General features: G+C 40.9%; 2 protein-coding genes across 4 annotated transcripts in view; both read left to right on the top strand.

Annotated features, from left to right (window-relative positions):
* OBI1 (ORC ubiquitin ligase 1) overlaps positions 1 to 4,125 on the top strand; it is a 46,489-nt gene extending 42,364 nt beyond the window's left edge. For all 3 annotated transcript variants that reach the window (XM_031958536.1, XM_031958538.1, XM_031958537.1), the window contains one exon: positions 1,281 to 4,125. In XM_031958536.1, coding sequence (XP_031814396.1) covers positions 1,281 to 2,823 — 1,543 coding nt within the window. In that variant the 3' untranslated portion in view covers positions 2,824 to 4,125. The remainder of the gene's footprint in view (positions 1 to 1,280) is intronic.
* Positions 4,126 to 15,123: 10,998 nt separating this feature from the next.
* On the top strand, positions 15,124 to 17,215 carry POU4F1 (POU class 4 homeobox 1). The gene is given in 3 exon segments (XM_031958535.1): positions 15,124 to 15,246; positions 15,948 to 16,294; positions 16,296 to 17,215. Coding segments are annotated over 3 exon segments (1,251 nt in total). The 3' UTR covers positions 17,077 to 17,215.
* Positions 17,216 to 20,581: the final 3,366 nt, after the last annotated feature.

The following is a 20,581-nucleotide window of genomic DNA, read 5'->3' as shown; positions in this document are numbered from 1 at the left end:
AATTGTCAGAAGCATATAGGTACTTAATTGGTACTTGTTCCAGTTCTGACAGAGAGTTTGATTCATATCAGAATAGAATAGGAAGCAGGGTAGGTAGGAGTGTAGCATTATTATAGAAGCAAGTACAGTCAAAGAAAGCAATACCATAGGTTTAAAGAGTTATAAGAAATTCTGAGAAGATACCCTAGCACCACCAGGCAAGGGTACCACTGAAATGCCCCATACAAATAAATAGGTGTCTAAGGTTTAGAAAATATTTTGAATGTGTGTATATTTGGAAAAGGAATAATCTTTAAATAGGAAGTAGGGAAATATAGAAGGAAAGTAGAGGCAGAGTAGCCTTTTATGCTTACATTCATTATCCAATCAGAAAGCATTTGATTCTTGCAAGATATATGGATTTACCTAATACACTTATCAGTATACTAATGCATTCATCTTACTAATACCTACTTTTTGAGGGAAAAGTCGGTGAAAACAAAATGTGATGAAAGGATGATTTTCTGATGTGTTCTTTTCAACCTCAATTTTAAGTTCTTGTGTTCAGGAACAGTATGAAAATATTTTTATGTGGAATCTGTCTGAGCCACAAGCACAGATTTTGTATTTCAAAGTTGGAAGAAATGAGATTGATGTCCCACACAATAGTAAAATGCCAAAAATAAGTAGCTCTGGAATGAGTTAAAGCACAGGACTCAGCAAGGCTGAGTAAAAAGCTGTAGATCTAGGAGGCCTGTAATTGAAAGGACCAAATAAGTATTTAAAACCATCTCTCCTCAGGACTGTTAAGATTTCTGAATTTCAAATTGGCATTTTATATTTGACAAGGTGACATTGTGTAAGAAATGTATTGTAAAACACGGCTGTACGATAGGAAAATGATTGAATGTAAATATTTCAAGATGTGGACTACTGTTCAAATGTTATCACAAATCTTTGCCATTGTTTTAGGGGATAACTCTTCATGCATATTTGAAGTGAATTGATAGGTCTAACTTTTGGAAGGATAATCTTCGGATAGTTTCCACCTCAGTGCAACTAATAGTCTGATTTCATTAGTAAAGAATACTGTTAGCTATTCACCATTGTTATTTTCTACCTCTTAGTATATAGGAAAAGTCATTATTAATATTAAATAAGGGAAAATACCAATGGTGGAGTCTGTTTATGTCCCCATTTGCTGAGGAGCCTGAAATTTCAATGTTATCTTTGTGAAATCAGAAAAAAAGTATAAGAACTTACTTCAGTTGGGAAATTAATTGTCCTTCCATTTCTTGCAGGTTTGGCAGGTTTACAGTTGCTGCTCTTCAGTCCAAGGTAGAACAGTATGAGCGAGAAACAAATCGCCTAAAGAAAGCCCTGGAACGAAGTGATAAATATATAGAAGAATTAGAATCTCAAATCTCATTGCTAAAAAGCTCAAGTGAAGAAACTGAAACGTCAAATTCTATTAGCCAAAGAGTGCTTTCTGCAGAAAGCCAAGGAAACAGTCACCCTGAGGAAAATACCACAACTTTAACAAGTCAGGTAGATTGTGTTGGAAAGCAGCCTGTTCCAGCCAACCCAACCTCTACACACCTAACACAGTCTTCGTGTAGTAGGCTTTCAGATAATAACTCTGCTACTCAAGAAGGCTCAAGTGAGAGAGAAACAGAGTGTTGTAAGAATAAAGAACTCTTCCCAGAACAGTTGAAAATTCTGTTAGATGTTACTGATACAAGGATGGATGCCTGTTTGGAAAGACAATGGAATAATAAAACTGGGAATTGTGATTCTTATAAAGATGAGGAACTTTATGATCTCCCAGCTCCCTGTACCCCTTCTTTATCTCTTAGTTGTCTTCAGCTCAATACCCCAGATAACAAAGAAGGCTCTCTGGTCAAAACAGAGAGTATTAGAAAGCACTCACACCACCTAAGAAAATTGGTATTTGATGATTTTTGTGGCACCTCAAGCAGTTGTGGAAAAGATCCCCTCCAGGACAATGCAAGTAGTGAAAATGGAAAGAAGTCGGAAAGTTTCACTTCCCCAAAGTCAGTGTTTTGGGATTGTTGCCCTACCAATTTTGCCCAAAACTTAGATTTTGATAGTTCAGAGCAGAACCCAGTTGCAAGTTCTTCTGGAGAACTGTCAATGAAATCCAATGAGAAAGCAGGCTCCTGTTTATCTAAAAGATTAAATTCTATTCGCTCCTTTGAAATGAATCGTACTAGAACATCCAGTGAAGCATCAATGGATGCAGCTTATCTTGATAAGATCTCTGAGCTGGATTCCATGATGTCTGAATCAGACAACAGTAAGAGTCCCTATAACAATTTTAAATCCACCGACATGGAAACCCCAACAAAATTAGTACAAAATAGTGAATTTTTGGATGATTCTGATAAACTAGAAGAAAGAACTAAACCAAACCTTACAAAATGTTCTCAGCTGCTTGATCAGCCTGGAAATAGAAATGAGTGGAAACCCACTTCTTTTTTCATTCTTTCACCATCTGACCAAGAGATGAATGAACATTTTCCACTCCTCCCCTCTCCCAATTCAGGAACAAGTGAAATCAAACCCCAGAACTGTTTGTTTCAGAGGGAGTTTTCCCAGAGTTTTTTGTTTAGTAACTCACATAAGCTGTTTGATGATCAGAGATTTGGGCCATCTTTTTTCAAGATGTCCTCAGAGATGCACAATGTTCACAATCACCTTCAGTCCCCATGGTCTGCCTCATTTGTGCCTGAAAAGAGGAATAAGAGTATGAATCAGTCAGCAAAAAGAAAAATCCAGAGTAGCCTTTCTAGTGCCAGCCCATCCAAAGCAACTAAAAGTTGATTATTGAAAAGGTACTTTGTCTTGAGAGGAAAAATAAAGTTTTTTTTTTAACTGTTTTCCTCCCTGCCCTTCTGAGTGTCCCCTCACCCCAGACATTTTTAATTGATCCTTTTAACCAAAAACTAAATCAAAGATGAATGGGCTAGTCTTTATTTTTATATTTTTGAGAACCTCCTTTTGAATAATGTCAGAAATTTGGTGGTGTTTTTCTTTTAACATCAGCATCATTATTTTTTGTGATGTATCAGGGTGGATATATTTCATATTTTTTTTTATTTTGTCAGGTGCAGTAGCCTGCTGGTAAAAAGCAGCTTGTACATCTTCTTAAATAAAAGTCCTAGAGATGTCTGCATTGTCCATAAAACATTTTGTTTTCGTAATGCTTCTCTCAGTATGTTTCTTTTACCTGCCACTTTTATTTTATTATAGTAATGGCCTGACTTTAAGCAAATTCACACATTGTGAATTAGCACTATAGACCTGAAAACAATGGAGGCCTGATATCCTATGTGATTTTTTAATTTGAGATTTTGTGGGGCCTTTCTTGTTTTTGTGTGTGTGTATGTATGTGTGTGTGTGTGTGTGTGTGTGTGTGTGTGTGTGTGTGTTTTGTTTTTTTGTTTTTTGTTTTTTGTCTTTGACTAGCCAGTGTAGGGTACAACTTCAGAAATTAAAGAACCATGTTTTTAAATGTCAAAGTGGTTGGTTTGGGGTTTGGTCTTTTGTTTGTTCTCTCCCCTGATATAGCTAAGTCTATTTACCTACCTCTTTGTGGAAAACTAGAAATTCAGCCTACTCTGTGTGGGGAAGTATGTTAACTTCACGGCTTGGATATAGAGCACTCAAATTTTCAGTCCCAAATTCTAACTCTGATGATGCCCCTGGGCTACTTATTGAAATACTGAACTTGCTGTTTGCATGGCACTGTGCTTTATCGAAACCACAGTCTTTGTGCATGCTAGCATTCTTGCTTGCTCTGTTTTCCATGCTAAGGAAAGTTAAGTTTTGGTTAGTAATAGAATGTCTCTTTTATGTAAGTTACAAGTGCTTCTTTTCATTTGTGGTGAGTAGGTAGGGGGTGGGGAGGGGAAAAGTGAAGCACAATTTTTAATTTAGGTTTGGAAAAGCATTTGTTATTCCAAACATTCAGTCTCCCTATACAGGCCTTTAAAAATGGGTTTGTATGCTAATGACTTGTTTACCTAATGTGCACTGAACATTTTACATTAATACTGTACTGTTTTACATTAATACTGCATGCTTTTCTATGTGAATTGAATAAAGATGTCATAAGCACTGTTATCCTTGATGTTACTTCAGATATGGAAATACCATTCTAAAACCAGGAAAACTGCCCTTATCACTTTTAATTGATCTGAAAGTCTGAAATAAGTCAGTCATAAATCTTTTCTCCCAAATCGGAAAGTTCACATTTTCCTTATGTGCAATGAGTGTTTTTTAATTGGTCATTATGGACCATGTTTTATGTTAACAGGCATCTCCTATAAGGGTTCTTGATCATTTTGCCTCAATACCATGTTGATAGAGCAGCTAGTGGGTGCAGTGAATAGAGCACTGAGCTTAGAATCAGGAAGACATCTTTCTGAGTTCAAATCTGAGTGACCCTGGTCAAGTCACTTAATCCTGTTTGCCTCATTTCCGCATCTGAAACATGGGCTAGAAAAGGAAATGGAAAACTATTCCTGTATCCCTGGTAAAAAACCCTTCTCCCCTCCCCTCCCTCCCGCAAAAAAAAAAAAAAAAAGACTAGGCTACAATTGAAACTCCTGAACTACCATGTTGATAAGTCTGAACTCTACCTAAAAGCGTTTGAAATTGTAGTGAAAACTGGTACTCAAAGGGTAAAAAATTTTCGTAATTCTGTTTATGGTTCAAAGAAACAAATTCATTTCCTAAGGATATATTTGTTTTTAAAATGCGGGCACTAAAATTGTCTCTAAAATGTTTTAACATCCATATAGTAAATTCAGATGTGTCCTTTCACTTCCTTTAGGTGATGAGGGTCTGTCATATGAATTACCATTCTTTTCTTCTCTCTCCTACCTGTTCCCAAAAGTATTTCACAATTATTAATTAAAACTAATAAATTCATAGTCAGGAGAACTGCAGGACATATTTTAATATACTATTCTTATTTTGAATATTGACTTTTTAAAATTAGCAGATCACCATATTCTGATTTGATATTTTAAAAAAAATACATACCCATGATGGCAAAAAGACAAAATAGTTGAATAATTACATAATGGAAAGATGTGATATTTCTTAAGAATTGCTTTTAAGACAACATCAATTTATTTGAGCTTTTTTTCCCAAATAGTTCATATTAGAATGCATTTGAAATGCAGAATATACTTTTAGAAGAAAATCATTTAAATCTCACAAAATCTGCATGCTAGTACATACAGGTACTAGCACTTGGTCTGTGGCCCAAGTTTCTGCATGAATAGACAGTCCTTGTTAATAGCTAAATTGATTTGATTACATTACGTAATTTGTTGGATTTTACTTTATGGCCACTATAGTCTGTATATGACAAGTTCTAGCACATACAGGTTCCCAAAATCAAACTGCTAAACTTAAAAATAGAGTAAATTTTTTTGAAATTCCTATTATTGGTTAAAGAATGTTACTTTTTAACATGTTTTTTTAATTAGTATACTTCATGCTGTATCCCTTTATACCCAACTTTTCTGTTGACTATGTGATATAATAAGTTTATACAAGTTTACATAAACACTTTTAAAGTTAAACATTAGATCAAGGTTGTCAGGAGTATTAAATTCATTCTTCTCTATTACCTTTTCAGGGACAAATAATTAGTAATCAAATAAGGAACTTTCACACCAAAAATACTATAAACAAACATAATAGCAACTGAATTTTTAAAATGCCATTACAAATCCTTAATAGGTAATTTGATTTCATATAGGAAGTTAGGAAATAACAGGACTTAATTTTTTTTTTGGGGGGGAGGGGGAGAGCCTGGTAGAGGACATAAAGATTCAGTTTAAATATATCCATGGCGGTTTACATCACTCAAAGTACAGAGCTTTTCCATTTTCTGAGAAATTTGAGTTCCAGCTTCTTGAGTATATTTAAAATGCTACTTTCATTAACAAAAGTTAGCTTCTTTAATAGAAAGTTGTCTGTTGCTTCATGACAATATAGAACTGACCTTCACTTGATTGACATTAACAGCTCATCTCTAACAGTCTTAGAGGGATCCCTCATAAAATGAAAAAATGACTTGCCCACAATCATGCAGATTCTTACATGCAGGACTTAAACTCAAGTTTCCCATATTTCATGTGCCCTCATCTATTATACCACATTTTCACTTTAGGTTTCTTCCCCAAACACAATTATACTTATTGTTTACCATCTTCTGTTTTAATGTTCAGTCCTGTCTTGAGATTTCATGTACTTGTCGACTGTAGCATGCCAGTATTATCCGTGAAGTTTTCTTGGCAAAGATTAACTAGAGTTGTTTTTTTATTTCCTTTTTTCAGTGGATTAAGGCAAACAGCTTAGGTGACTTGCCCAGGATCACATAACTAACAAGGGTCTGAGATTATTTTTGAATTTAGTTCTTCCTGATTCTAGGCCCAGCTCTGTTAACATTTGAGCCACCTAGCTGTTCCGATCCTCTTCTATAACTGACAAAATATTGAGTGCCTGCTCTATCACATATGTTCTATTTAAAGTGTTACAGGTTCTAAAGACAAAATTGATTCACAACCATAATAAAACATTTCAAGAGCAATTGCTAATTTTTTTTTGCTTTGCTAATATTAGTTTGCCCGTGTCACTGATTATGATAACAGGGTATTAAGTTCTTTGGAAAGAGATTATTAGGTGAAAAGGAAGAATAACAGAAAGGGGGAGATAGTTCTGATGGGACCACTGTTATAAATGGGTAATTGATGATTCCAGTTTTCAGGTGTATTAACAACTATTCTGTAATGTCATTGGCCAAGGTACAGTGATTCACACTATGCCACTGTATTTGCCACCCTAAAATGAGTCAGGATGTTGAACTATACCTTAGACTTAAAAAAAAAATTCCTTTGCTTTACTTGATTCTTTAGGATGATGTCTGGTGTCAGTCTCCAACTATGGTTTGTGAGTTGTGGAACATAACTTAGCCCTTGGGTTAGAAGGGTTTCCTGAAGTCTCCTGTGAATGTCTTCTATTCCTATTTGTGCGAGTTCTACAACTCAACCTTTGTCCATCATGTTGAAACTCTATCTCTTTAATAATACTTGGCAGATGGAATGCCTTTTAAGCAGTGATCTCAAAGTGCATTGTGAACATTTACTGCCTAATTCTCGGAACCCCACTCTGAGCTAGGAAGCATCTATTATCATCCAGATTTTTTAAAGAACCCATCTATCTTGGAGCAGAGGTGCTTTGAAGCTCTTTTGGGCCTGTTTAATAATATGACTGAGTCATTCTCAAGTGCTTTGTACTGTATTTGCTTTACTTTCTGTCCTAGTCCTTTTTTTGGACGGACTTTACAACCCAGCACCTGAAGAAGAAAGTCTCTGCCCCCCTTTTCCCTCCTGCCTCTTACTACCTCTTATTTTTGTATAACCTTGAATATAAATCTCTAATTGGCACTTCACTATCCCCTCCCCTCCCCGAAAAGGGAATATAAGTAGAAACACCTTTTCAAGCAATTCTTGGTTTGGCAGTACTCAGGCCTTCCCTTTCAAGTAGTTATCCAAGGGATTTGCTCCTTATGGGGGTGGGGAAAAGAGACTTGTAAGGAGTATTTTGGGGATGATAGTATTAACGATGTGTAGTCTTTTCAGAGGCCAGGACAAGAAAGCTCGCCTGGTGTGTGTGTGTGTGTGTGTGTGTGTGTGTGTGTGTGTGTGTGTGTGTGTGTGTGTGTGTGTGTGTGGTTTCCCTTTCCCCTCCCTGCTAATGGTCCCGCGTTCACTGCCTGGGGCAGGCGGCCTGGTGGCTAGACAGCTGTTCCCTGGGCTCTAGAAAGGGTCAGGCGGTGGCCACGCTTGCAAATCACTTTCTCCATTAAGCAAAAGCCTGCTCTCCCAGTGAGTAGAAGGGGCGCCCCGCCTCGAAGACGTTTATTGTCTTCCATGTGCCTTTGCCTGAACCAATCTGGACCACCTCCGGGGTCAGGGATGGGGACCTTGGCTTCTTGCGTCCTCCCTGGAAATAGCCTCTTCCACCACGAGTTCCATTCAGATCTTAGCCTCTCCTTTGGGGCACCTTCAAACTTTATCCCAGGTATTACGAGCGAGCCCGCGCTCCGACCCGCTCACTCGCTGTCCCGCACCTTCGCTGCCTGCTTTCCGCGTCCCTTGGTCCCTCACTCCTGGCATGGACCGATCTTGAACTTGATCGCGTAGTTTCCGTGCCGGGCGTTCGCAAAAATTCTAAGGGTACAGCACTGCCCGTGTCCCCAGCCCCACGCACGGGCCGGGAGAAGTCCCTTCTGCGATTTATTAGTAGTATTTTTACTGCTAACCAAACCTGGTGATTAAGACGCGGAACTAACAAAGAGTTTTCCTTCCACCTTAACCTTGCACACAATCCTTTAACAAATTAATTAATCCTAATGAATTAACACTTCATTTATTTAAACGCGCTACAGTCCATGAATTAAATTTTCATGCAGTGATTAAAGGCTGTTAAAATATGCATGATTTCGTTAAAATTTTATAATAAATCAGGGCAATGTGTTACATGACAAGGCAACTATTTCCCAGCCCCTCGGAACGAGCTTTGATTCGTGCGGGGAGAAAGGAGGGGGTTGCTAGGGGAGCGCGCAGTTGCTCTTCTGGCGACGGAACCCAGGCTCAGATCTCTCTTCCTCTTAACTTGCGGCGTCATTGTTCCTTCTTCGCTTTCCAGATCTTTTCCCGAGTCTGTCTTAACGGAAGGAGAAAGCATCTTCTGCTCCCCTCCACGGCTGGGGGAGGGGAAGATGGAAAGGGAGGAGGTGTCAGGAGGGGGATACGAGGCAGAGGACTCCACCAAGTGCAACTCCCTGGTTAGGTGTGTTCAGCTGATGTTTAACTAAATCAACTGCATATTTACCTAAGCAGCTAAGAATCTCCACTTCGGGATCCTGGGAGCTGATGCTTGGGGGCTCTTCCCTGTTGTTCTTTTAATTAATCCGTATTTGTGTCAGACTAGTAGTTTATTTGAGGGCGCCGGAGAAAAAGGTGAAACTTTTATAAAGAACAGAATCACCCTAAAGTGAGTTTTCTTTTTACTCGGGGACCTCTAAGTAGATCCTCCAGGCAACTTACTCTCCCAGCCATGAGAGGGGGAGGGCTTTCGAGGGGGAACTTCTTGCCTACCCAGAGACTTAAATCACCAATTGAGCTTTTCTATTTTTAATAGGACACCATTCTACACTTTGACTGCAAAAGCAATTATGGCAGCGTGTACACCGGTAATTAGCAGGCCTTTGCTGATATAAGGAAGGTCCTCATTAGGACATGGAAATAGTCTTTTATGCGTTCACCCATAGGGCTTTCTGAAGGTAGGTTGGTTTTGTTATACGCAGGGGAAGAGGTTTTTATATATGTACACTTTTAATAGCTAAATAGAATATAGTGATTGTTAGTGAATTTTACTTAAAAAAAAAAAAAACCTGCACATATGATAGTGGTTTTTTTTTTTGTTTTTTTTTTTTTAAGTGTTGCTACCTTTAAGTAATACTTTGGGAAGCTCAAGATATGCTTAACTGCACTGGATAATGTTGGGAAGCAACTAATGGAAGTTGTATTTGAATAAAATGGGAACTGGAAACAAAACAGCAGCGGCTTATTCCTATAGATTACTCATGAATCCCCAAATCACTCCTTTTTCCTGAGTAGAGCAAAATCTTCTATGAGGTGTTAGTATTTAATATTCTAATCTGTAGTATATTCGTCTTTGGGGAACCTTAAAAGAGGAAATCAAATACAATGGGTTACAATAACATATAAATCCTTATGCTTTGGGAATAGAGGGTGAATGGAATGGTTACTGGTGACAGGCAGGTAGAGTACAATAGGGAAATTCGGCTCTTTGAAATTTGGAGCAGAACAAAACTAGCGGAAAAGTAGATGCTTTCTCGTTGCCTGCTTCACCCTCCTTTTACTGAAATTGCTGGGACATTAAAATAGAGTTACTGCCCAGGCGCTTCCCTAATGAACAAGACCTCAAAGCTTCCGATTTACTGCGAGGAGTAGGCTGGCGCTTCTCTCCATGAATGCGAATGTTCCCGGCAGGAATACGATGAACAGCGAGTTTTGAGGAGGCATTAAAAATGCACCACCAAAATTGTGAGCCGGCCAGAATGCTGCAAACTTGGGAGCCAGATTTGGAAAAGGAAGGAGATGAGCTACGAAGGAGAGGAGTTGAAAGGACAGTAGAAATAAAGCTAGTTGGCGGGAGTGGAGTGGGGAGGGGGAAGTGATAGGAAGGGCAAAGGGAGATTAAAAAGACTGTATCAGTCTGAAAGGGAAAGCTGAAAGAATAAGGAGTAAAGAAGTAGAAGCTTTTCCCTAGAGAAAGAAACAGAGACAGACAGAGAGACTGGTTGAAAGGAGGGAGGGAAAGAGGGGAAAAGGGACGGAGGGAGGAACGAAGAGAACGATGGAGAGAAATGGAGAGAGACAGAGACAAGAGAAGAGAAAACTAGTCTTCTTTTTCAGCCCGCCCCTCTCTTGCCAAGAGAAAGTGTCCAAGTAGGGGAGTGTTCCGAAATTTAATCTTCCTCAAGAAAATTGACCCAAACAACAATTTCCTCCACCTCCTCCCCTATCTTCCTTCATTGTATTATTTTTGTTTTATTTTGTTTTGTGAATTGCTTAAATCTGGGATTGAAAGTAGAAATTTCTTGAGTTTCCAACAAATGCAAGTTGACCTTTTAACTTTTCCACATTCTCAAGGCTCAAGTTTTGTGTCAGAAAGTGATTGTTTTGAAACAAAATTTTTGACAAAACTAGTACTACCAGATAAACTTAAGAAACTATTAAAAGGAAATGGTCTGAGAGAATCACCCTAGGTCAATTTTGTAGCTTTTGCAGTGTTCTATATAATTAGCAAGAGTTCTAGTCACAAAAATTTTATGTGGTTTCTGTCACCAAAGAAGAAAGTAAGTTGTTTAAGTTCAGTGAGCTTTTTGAATGAGGGAGGAAACTGTCTAGAAAGGTAGCTTCTGAAGCTCCAAAGCTGAAGGGACATCTTAATCAGATACCCTACACAATACTGTATAGATATTAGGAAAATGAGAGGGAACCAGTTAATATGGTGTGGTCATATATTTTAAATCTTTCCTCTTTGAAAAGTCAAAGTCCATGTTCATATTCTTATCCTGTCAGGTAAGAAACTTTCAAACTCTCATGAAACCCTAGATGGGCTTTCTCCCCCTTTGAATCTGAGCTGACCAAGAACTGAATGTAATGCATCTTCCTATAATAAAGGGAAAAAATCAGCACTGGAGAGTGGACAGCAGCTGCCATTTCAACTGATGACTGAGAAGATGGGGGTGGGGAGAAGGACAAGGGAGCAAACGACATACATGGTGACAATTTGGACCCCCACCCAATCTGACAAGGATTTTTTTTTCCCCTCTGAGAATGAAAAAGAGGCTGCCAGAGGAAATGTGGCATTTGGCCTGCCACAGGAGGAGGAGAAAATTAATTAATGAGGGAAAGAAATGTGTCTCCGATCCAGCTGATAGACTCCCTGCCCCTAGAGGCGGAAATTCCTTAGAAATCAATAGCTGGTGTTCTTGTTATCCCCCTATTGATAAGATACAACGCCATGAGATTGTGGGTTATTTTGGTGGTGTTCATTAAAAGGGGATGCTCATTAAAAGGGGTGGGGGAGGGGACTGGAATCTGTGCCCAGTCTGAGACCCCATGCTAGCATAATTAGCACAAGCAGGGGCTATCTGAAGTAGTGCATCAATTGTAGCTTGCCCGTGATTGCCAAACCAGTGGAAACAAAGCAGTAAAATATTACTAAGTCATGCTCAGACCTTTCCATAACCTTCCCATCCTCACATATACATATCCCATTTCTCCATGCCCCTGGAAAAACCTGAGAAGAGTGAGGCAGGGGGAATGAAAAGATTGACACACACAAAAAAGCAGATTTTTAAATCATAATTTACAATTAAGTGAGTTTAGTTTCTGTTAAAGGTATACCACTCCCTCACCAGTTTCCAAATCAGAGGATAGCAATCCACATACTTAAGGAAAGAAGGAAAAATCTTATCTCCATTCCAATACCCTTCCCCTCTGCTCTTTCTCCCATCATCAATCAACAAATACTTATTGAGTGCCTGCTATATACTCAACACTGCACTAAGTACTGTAGATGAATATAAAGAGGTATGAGACTGAGCTCTTGTTCTTGGAAGGGCTTGCAATCTAGTTAAGACAAGCGGCAAACACATAGAGAACCTATTAGTCACCAAATACATTTCCATTTAAGGGTTTGCTCCCTTATTTTAGGAAAATTCCTACACACATACACAGATCTTTATGATACTTTGTTCACCCCTCTCTCTTGGAGTTTATGTGATTTTCTGATTAGCCAAATGGAATCGAACTGAGAAAAACAAACAAATGAAAGTGAATGGGACAACTGGGAAACAAAGCCACAATCTTCTCATCCTAACTTTTGCCACTCTTCTCTCAAAAATGTTCCTCATGAGTATATATGGTGATTTATAGACATAATCTTTCTGCCTACATTGTGGTTGACCAGAGGTGTTGGTTGGAGCCCCTCGTCTGTCTTTTCTACTAATGTTTTCCACAGAAGGCTATATTGTTTTTTTTTTTTAATCTCATACAATCACTCTTCTGTTTCACAAGTGTGAAATGACACCTGACGTGTTTACATAGTGCTCATCAGGCTGAGGAGGAGACAGTGTCCCCAGACTCCCAAATTCCAAGTTTGTCCATTTGGAATAAACCTTCTTTTCATCAATTGATATAGTTTAGTTAAAATGAGAGTGTATTTCAGTTAGGATCTGGTTGATCTTGTACATTCATAATGATGAATACCATGGAACTTTCTCTTCTCAGCCAGAAATGTTCTGTTTCTATTCCATTCCCCATCGAGATAAAGTTGCATTCAGTGATCCCAGGGGGCACCATAATGGATGAAAACACAGCTCCCTCTTGCCCAAGTAATTGAACATGCTTCTCAATTCCCTCTTAGACTGGAAGGGGAGCATAGGGGGGAAAAACATGATAAGAAAAATGGACTTTAAAAAATTTGGCTTATGAATGAGCACATATTAATGATACAAATGTTCATGGGGTATAATACAGAGGTGACAAAAGCCTATGAATCGATATTTGGGTTGTAGAAGTGCGTGTGTGTGTGTGTGTGTGTGTGTGTGTAGATTCATTTAAATTTAGAATATGAAAGATCCAGTTAGTCTTGAAATGACAACAGATTCATTATCTGATCACTGCTTCTTAAAAACAGTCCCTTGCCCTTTTCCTTTAACACTTCTGTCACAGATATGATAATATCTAGATTGTTATTATCACTCAGAGTAAGCATTAGCATCCATTGGGATTCCCTTCACCTATTATTTCCCCAGGGATTCATTTGGCCTGGGCCAAATAACAGGTTGGATAATTGAAAGATTTTTTTTTGGTAGTCTTTGGTCTTAATATATTGTTACCATTTTGATCAATACTAATAATTAAGATTGGGTTAGGGCCAGGTCCTTTTCTAATTTGTTTTAAATTAATATTCTGATTAGTAGGGGTTTTTCTAAAAGTAGGTTTGTTCCAGTTTTCTATTGAAGAAAAAAAGCAAACAAGCAAACAGGAAAAAATACAAAAGCAACTAAATTGGTTTAAAAGTTACATTTCTGGCTGTTTATTCCTTTACTCTGCACTGTTTTCGTGCAGTTTCCACTACAAGAAGTGTGTGTATGTGTGTGTTTTGAAGGGGTTGTGGAGGAATCCCAACTACACACTGTTAAGTATTTTTCCTTTTGATTACTCTATGCTTCAGAACACCTACAGCACGTTTGAAATGTGGGTTTGTACACGGTTAAAGGAGACAAACAATAAAGAAAACGCCCAATTTCACTTCAACAGCTTTTCTTAAGTAGAAAGCACATGCTCCTTCCTTGTGGCTCCTAAGTGGCTGTCACTGGCAGTGCCTGCTACAATAATAATCGCAACAAAAGTATGTGGAGGAAATTAAATTATATGGAAATCAATAGCATCTGACTGCTTCAAACAAATGTCTGTCACTATGATTATTCTCAAGGAGCCCATTTATAATTCTTAAAAGTAACAGGTTCTCACCGAAAAGACATCACCTTCTGTATTTATGTGTTGTTATTTATACTACATACAAAGGAATGTGCGGGCATAATTTAGCATATAAATGCCCAGCTGTATGCATTGCATAACATCTCGTTAGACACTCAGGCATAGATATGTATCTAACTAATGGGTATATGTGTGTTTAGAAATTTAAAAATATATATTTAAGATACATAAAAATTGGAACACAAGTAGGGATGTATACATGCATTTTCTCCCTATTCTTTCTTTCTTCAAAAAAAAAAACCCATAAATGATATATACAACGAAGATAATATTTCTTTTCTGAACCTACAGGTTTGATCTTTATAGACAGATGTGGAGAAAGGTGACGCGTTTAGTGCGCATGCCTTGCAGCCACAGGTGTAACACCTGCACTGTCCTTCCTGGTGGTCATTATAAGAGCAGCTCCCACGCTCCGGTACCCGTTAGACGTGCAAGTGCGCAAGAAGATGCAACAAGGCACAGGGAGAGGGAGGGAGAGGGAGTGAGTGAGAGGGCGAGAGACAGCCGATGTCTATCAAAGCGGTGGAGCAACAAGCTCTCGCGAGAGATTGCCGGGCTCTAGCAACGAGATGTGGGGGCTCAGGTGTAAGAGGAGCGCATCTCATCCCAGCATTAGGATAGAGCAGACAGATAAGTGAGACCGAGAGGCTGGAGGGAGGCACACTGTGCGGTCCTAGCGAGCTCCAAGCTTCCAGCAGCAACAGCAGAAGCAGAAGCAGAAGCAGCAGCAGCAGCAGTAGCAACAACAGCCACAGCAATAGGAGCAGCAGCAGCAGCAGCAACAGTAGCAGTAGCAGCAGCAGCAGCAGCAGCATCCGCCTCCACCACTACAGGAGCTGGTACTCCTTTATCACCATCCCAAACAAGAGGAGGGTATCAAGAGCACTTTCCCCCTTACTTCAGGAGTGTTTTTGGATTTACATGCAAAGCCTTCAAGATGATGTCCATGAACAGCAAACAGCCGCATTTTGCCATGCATCCCACCCTACCTGAACACAAATACCCCTCTCTACATTCCAGCTCCGAAGCAATACGAAGAGCCTGTCTACCAACTCCACCGGTAAGGGACCCCCCCTACCCCCCACCCCCACCTCCAACCACTGCAAAGCCTTTCCCTCGCTTTCTCTCTCTTTCTCTCCTTTCCCCACTCCTTCTCTTTCCTGTATACGGCATGTATGTATGTGCATTAATAAAAAAACCGCTGCGAGGCACATTTTGACAAGCGGCGCTTAATGTTTTTTTCATGTCTTCCTCTGCAATCATCTGAGCGCCTGTGATCTTTTTTGAAAGTGGTGTTCACACGAGTCTCCGACTTCATCCACTTTCTGTATTAATTTTTATGACTCGGCCTCTGAAAGGAATTTTCTTTATGTGCTCTTGTGTTTGACACAATTCCCCAGCTGAGAGTTACATATCCATTTCTTCTTCTTCCCCCCCTTTTCTCCCCAATCTTTCCTCCTCCTTTCCCCCTTTCTTCTCAATGTTTTCATTTTACCCCTTCTTTGACTTGTTCTCCTCTCTTTACCTCTCCTCCCTCCATCCTCTCTCCTTTTGCTATTCTCTCTTTTAATTTGCCCCTGATCTTCCCGTCGTTCTTATTTTACCCTCCCCTCCCTTCTTGCCTTCATCCCTTCCCCTTGGCCTACCCTTTGCCCTCTGTTATTATTCGGTTGCTTTTTGTTTTGCCTTTTTTTTGTTTTGTTTTGTTTTGTTTTTGTTTTTGTTTTGTTTTTGGTTTGGTTTCGTTTATGTTGATTGCAGCTGCAGAGCAATATCTTCGCCAGCCTGGACGAGACCCTGCTGGCCCGGGCCGAGGCTCTGGCGGCCGTGGACATCGCCGTGTCCCAAGGCAAGAGCCACCCCTTCAAGCCCGATGCCACCTACCACACCATGAACAGCGTGCCGTGCACCTCCACCTCCACCGTGCCGCTGGCGCACCATCATCACCATCACCACCACCACCACCAGGCGCTCGAACCCGGCGACCTGCTGGACCACATCTCCTCGCCGTCCCTAGCGCTCATGGCCGGCGGCGGGGCCGGCGGCGGGGGCGGCGGCGGCGGCGGGCACGAAGGGGCCGGCGCGGGAGGCACGGCAGCGGCAGGCGGCCGGCAGCGGCGGCAGGCCGGGCGGCAGCAGGGCCGGGAGCCGGCGGCGGGCAGGCGGCGGCGGCGGCCTCTTGGGCGGCTCGGCCCACCCGCACTCGCACATGCACGGCCTGGGCCACCTGTCGCACCCGGCGGCGGCCGCCATGAACATGCCCTCGGGGTTGCCGCACCCGGGGCTGGTGGCTGCGGCGGCGCACCACGGAGCGGCCGCGGCGGCGGCGGCGGCGGCGGCCGGCCAAGTGGCCGCGGCGTCGGCGGCGGCCGCGGTGGTCGGAGCGGCGGGGCTGGCCTCCATCTGCGACTCGGACACGGACCCCCGGGAGCTGGAGGCCTTCGCCGAGCGCTTCAAGCAGCGGCGGATCAAGCTCGGGGTGACGCAGGCCGACGTGGGCTCGGCCCTGGCCAACCTCAAGATCCCCGGGGTGGGCTCGCTGAGCCAGAGCACCATCTGCCGCTTCGAGTCACTCACGCTGTCGCACAACAACATGATCGCGCTGAAGCCCATCCTGCAGGCGTGGCTGGAGGAGGCCGAGGGCGCGCAGCGCGAGAAAATGAACAAGCCCGAGCTCTTCAACGGAGGCGAGAAGAAGCGCAAGCGGACTTCCATCGCCGCCCCGGAGAAGCGCTCCCTCGAGGCCTACTTCGCCGTGCAGCCCCGGCCCTCCTCCGAGAAGATCGCCGCCATCGCCGAGAAATTGGACCTCAAAAAGAATGTGGTGCGGGTTTGGTTTTGCAACCAGAGACAGAAGCAGAAAAGGATGAAATTCTCCGCCACCTACTGAATTTGGGGGCTGGGGGGAGGGGAAGATATTTGGGGAAGAGGGAGGTGGGGAGGGGATGCTGAGGCTCGCGCGTGTTTTGTGTTGGGGGGCTTCCCCCCTTCCTTCTTTCCCCTTGGTTTGATTTTCATTAACCTCTCAAAACAAATTTTTTTTTTACTTTTCCCTCCCCATCCCCCTCCTCTTTCCTCACTTTCTCCTTCTCTGCGCTCCTCTCCACCCAATTTCCCGGTCCCCTCCTTCTTCCCCTCCTCCTCTTTTCCTCCTCCCCCCCCCCCTTCCCTCGCCCTCCGCCCGGAGGAAAGAGAATGCTGGGTGTGGAGAGGAGGTGGGGAAGTAGTGGTGGGAATGGGAGGGAGGAGAGGTTTTACTGGGTGGGGGAGCAGGGGTGGAAAGAAATAACAGAAGAAAGAGGAGTTGTGAGGAAACGGGCTGGGGGTTTTTGGGGGGAGGCTAGGTTGGGAGGGCTGTATGGGAAGGGAGGGGAAATTGACTTGTTCTTGACCAGAGACACTTATAAAAATATCCTGGGGACCAAGGAACAATGTACAAAAACCAACCAACCACCAAAAAACAAAAACAAAAAAAAAAAACAAAAAAACAAAAAAATCTATAGAAATAAAGTAATACTATAAGCAAAAGCAAACGCTTTAGAAATCTAACTCCGGGGATACGTCCTCTGCAGCTTGATTTCCCCCCCCCAAGGAAGAGAGTTAAGAACACCATCACCACTATACTACCACCTCCCAAATCATAAACGCACACACATATGCACACAAACGAACTAAATCACAAATTTGAAGAAAAACAATCAGAAGGTGAAACTTGGTATCTGTGCTAATACTAATTGTTTTGAGCTTTGATTTTATTTTTCTAAGTTTCACCTCCACCCCACCCATTTTGGCTTTGATTTTAAATTTAATCTTCCCTTTTCATGAGGCTTCATGATGGTGGTTCTCTGTATCGTGGGGATTTGGGTGGGTCGAGAGAGTGGGTTGGAGGCTATTTATTGCATAGTTGTAAGGGGTAACAGTTTTCAGGTGGCCCAGCCTAACCTTGTCAGGTTCTGACTTAGCAAAGGTGGGCTTTGGCAGGGGTTGACTAAAACTGTTCAGATGATGAGCCCCTGGTTTCAACTCGTGAAGACTAAGAGGCAGAGCATTGAGTCTCGTACAGATTTTACTCTGGGGGGAAAAAGTAATTTTTGTTTCCTTCTGCCCTCACATTTGATTCAGATCTAGGAAACAAACCATTTTTAATAGTTTTCTCTAAGCGAAAGTTACCTCACCGTTGCCTCCTTTTTTTTCTTTTGTGGGTGTGGTTTGTTTTAAAATATATCTATATATTTATATATTTTTTCTAGCTGTTCAAATATACAGATTGCAACTGTTAGCAGTAGAGGATGACAGGAGAGATGCTCTGCCCACATTGAGGCCGAGGGACAAGATGCACTCGGATCCTGTAGGTTCCTTTTCCATTTTGCTCGTGAGGTTGAAGAGGATATTGCAATGTTAAAAGTTCCTGATTTCCAGCTATAGGACAGGACCTAGTTATTATGAAACCAACGAAATCAACACTTGAAAGAGGCAATATTTAATGTGGCTGGTTTGTTTCTGAGGGGTCTGCATGTTGTTTGGGGGGGAGGGAAACAGAATAATTGGATTTTCTTCGGAAAAAAATCGTTTGTTGTCGGTAATAAACATTGGGTAGTGGAAACTTTTTTTATTTGCACTATCGGTCTCCCGAATGAAAAGAAAAATATGGAAATCATTTCACGGTAATAAATCGTAAAACTCGGATGGAAAAATCAAGACAGAGATAGTTAAAGGTGGTTAGTTAAATGTCGGCTTTGTAAAGGCACAAGATGCTCTTTGAATCTCCTGATATGATGGTGTATAGCCATCCTTCACCAAGGTTAAGGAATTTCTAAAAACAGAACAAATAAGGGGGGGAGGGGTGATAGAGAACCTGCCATTTAACAAGACTGAAATCATGCATGACCTGAAAGGCACAGAAAGAGCCGTGATTAGGTCTCACTCTGATTATTTATTATTTATTTATTTTGTGTATCATTGTTTGCAGCGCAAACATTCTATGCATTTGAAACTGAGCACTAAATAGACTAGCTTCTGGTAGACCTTTTCGTGGGTGGTGTGATTTCACAGTTTTACTGCCTGTTTTCACCGAAAACACATTCTTGTCACATTATTGTATTTAGAAAAGAAAAAGGAAGATTATTGTAAATATTTTCTTTAATGCACACAAAAAAAAGAGAATACAAATTGCAACCACGTGTAGCTCCTGAAATGTCTCACTGATTTATCTACCTGTCCATGTATGTTTGCTGAGCTTTCTCCTTGGTTGTGTCTTTCCTATATTCCTTTTTATTTCTATCAGAAATATTTCTGTAAGCCAAAATACAACAGGGAGATGTGTCCCAGCACACTTACAAATAAAACACAATTGAAACCAGAACAGTTTTATTATTATTGGCTGCATTTTTGTTTCTGATGTAAGGCTGATAAAAGTCCAGGTAGAGCCGTTCAACAAATGAGACTTAATTCAACCAAAAAGAGGAAGGAAAAAAAAAATGAAAGGGGGGAAGGAAAAAAAAGGGGGGATGGTGAAAAGATGTATTTTTCTGCCGAATCAGAATTCATTACTTTGAGATAGCTCTTATGTGAAAAGCGGTGCTCTGAATAAAATGAACTATATATTAGCTGCCTGTGTTTCTTGAAGTTTATTTTACCTGCAGAAAATCTTAACTCAATCTACCAATCAAACAACATCACTCTCTTTAGTGTTCTGGAGGCAATATGCACCTTTGAAGTCAGTGTTGCGCTTTGGTGGTTTGAGGTTTTATATGTGTTGTATTGGCCTAATTGCACTTCTAATAATGATGTAACTATATGCTTTATTTTTATTTGGAGGTTAACAAATATAAAAACCATTAACTGCTCTGTCCTGATACGTTGTAAGACACAATTGTTCATTTGGAACGTACAGGATGCCACCTACTGCTTCAAGTGATCCAAGACCCTCTGTTTATTTCTGATGACCTGTGACTAGATCAGATGCCAAATGTACAAAAGTTTCTTAATATCTGGGATTATTTCTTCTGGAGACATCCTATTTTAGCCAAATCTTTTTAATTTCACCGGTAAATCTGTGAACCAAGACACTTACTTGATGTTCAGAAAAGAATAATTCATAAAAGCTGTGATTTTAAACAATTGTTAATGTTTAAAAAAAAGCACTAAAGGTATTTTTAAAATAGATCTCTTCCATCAGAAATTGACTTGTTTCTGTTGTTATTGACTTGAATTGTCATCAGAGTTTTTAATAAATGCATTTGTAAAAATATTATTTTATAGAAAAGTATGATGAGATTTCATTTTTGGAGAGCCAGGAATGAACAAATAAAAGAGAATTACAAAAGCTGTTTTTTTTTTTAATCTGCCCAAAACTGAAATGTTGCAGGCAAACACATTTGTATTATACAATAATG

This window comes from Sarcophilus harrisii, chromosome 3, assembly GCF_902635505.1.
Source record: "Sarcophilus harrisii chromosome 3, mSarHar1.11, whole genome shotgun sequence".
NCBI classification, from domain to species: Eukaryota; Metazoa; Chordata; class Mammalia; order Dasyuromorphia; family Dasyuridae; genus Sarcophilus; species Sarcophilus harrisii.
The sequence above is the reverse complement of the archived record's forward strand: the minus strand, read 5'-3'. Positions and strand labels throughout refer to the sequence as shown.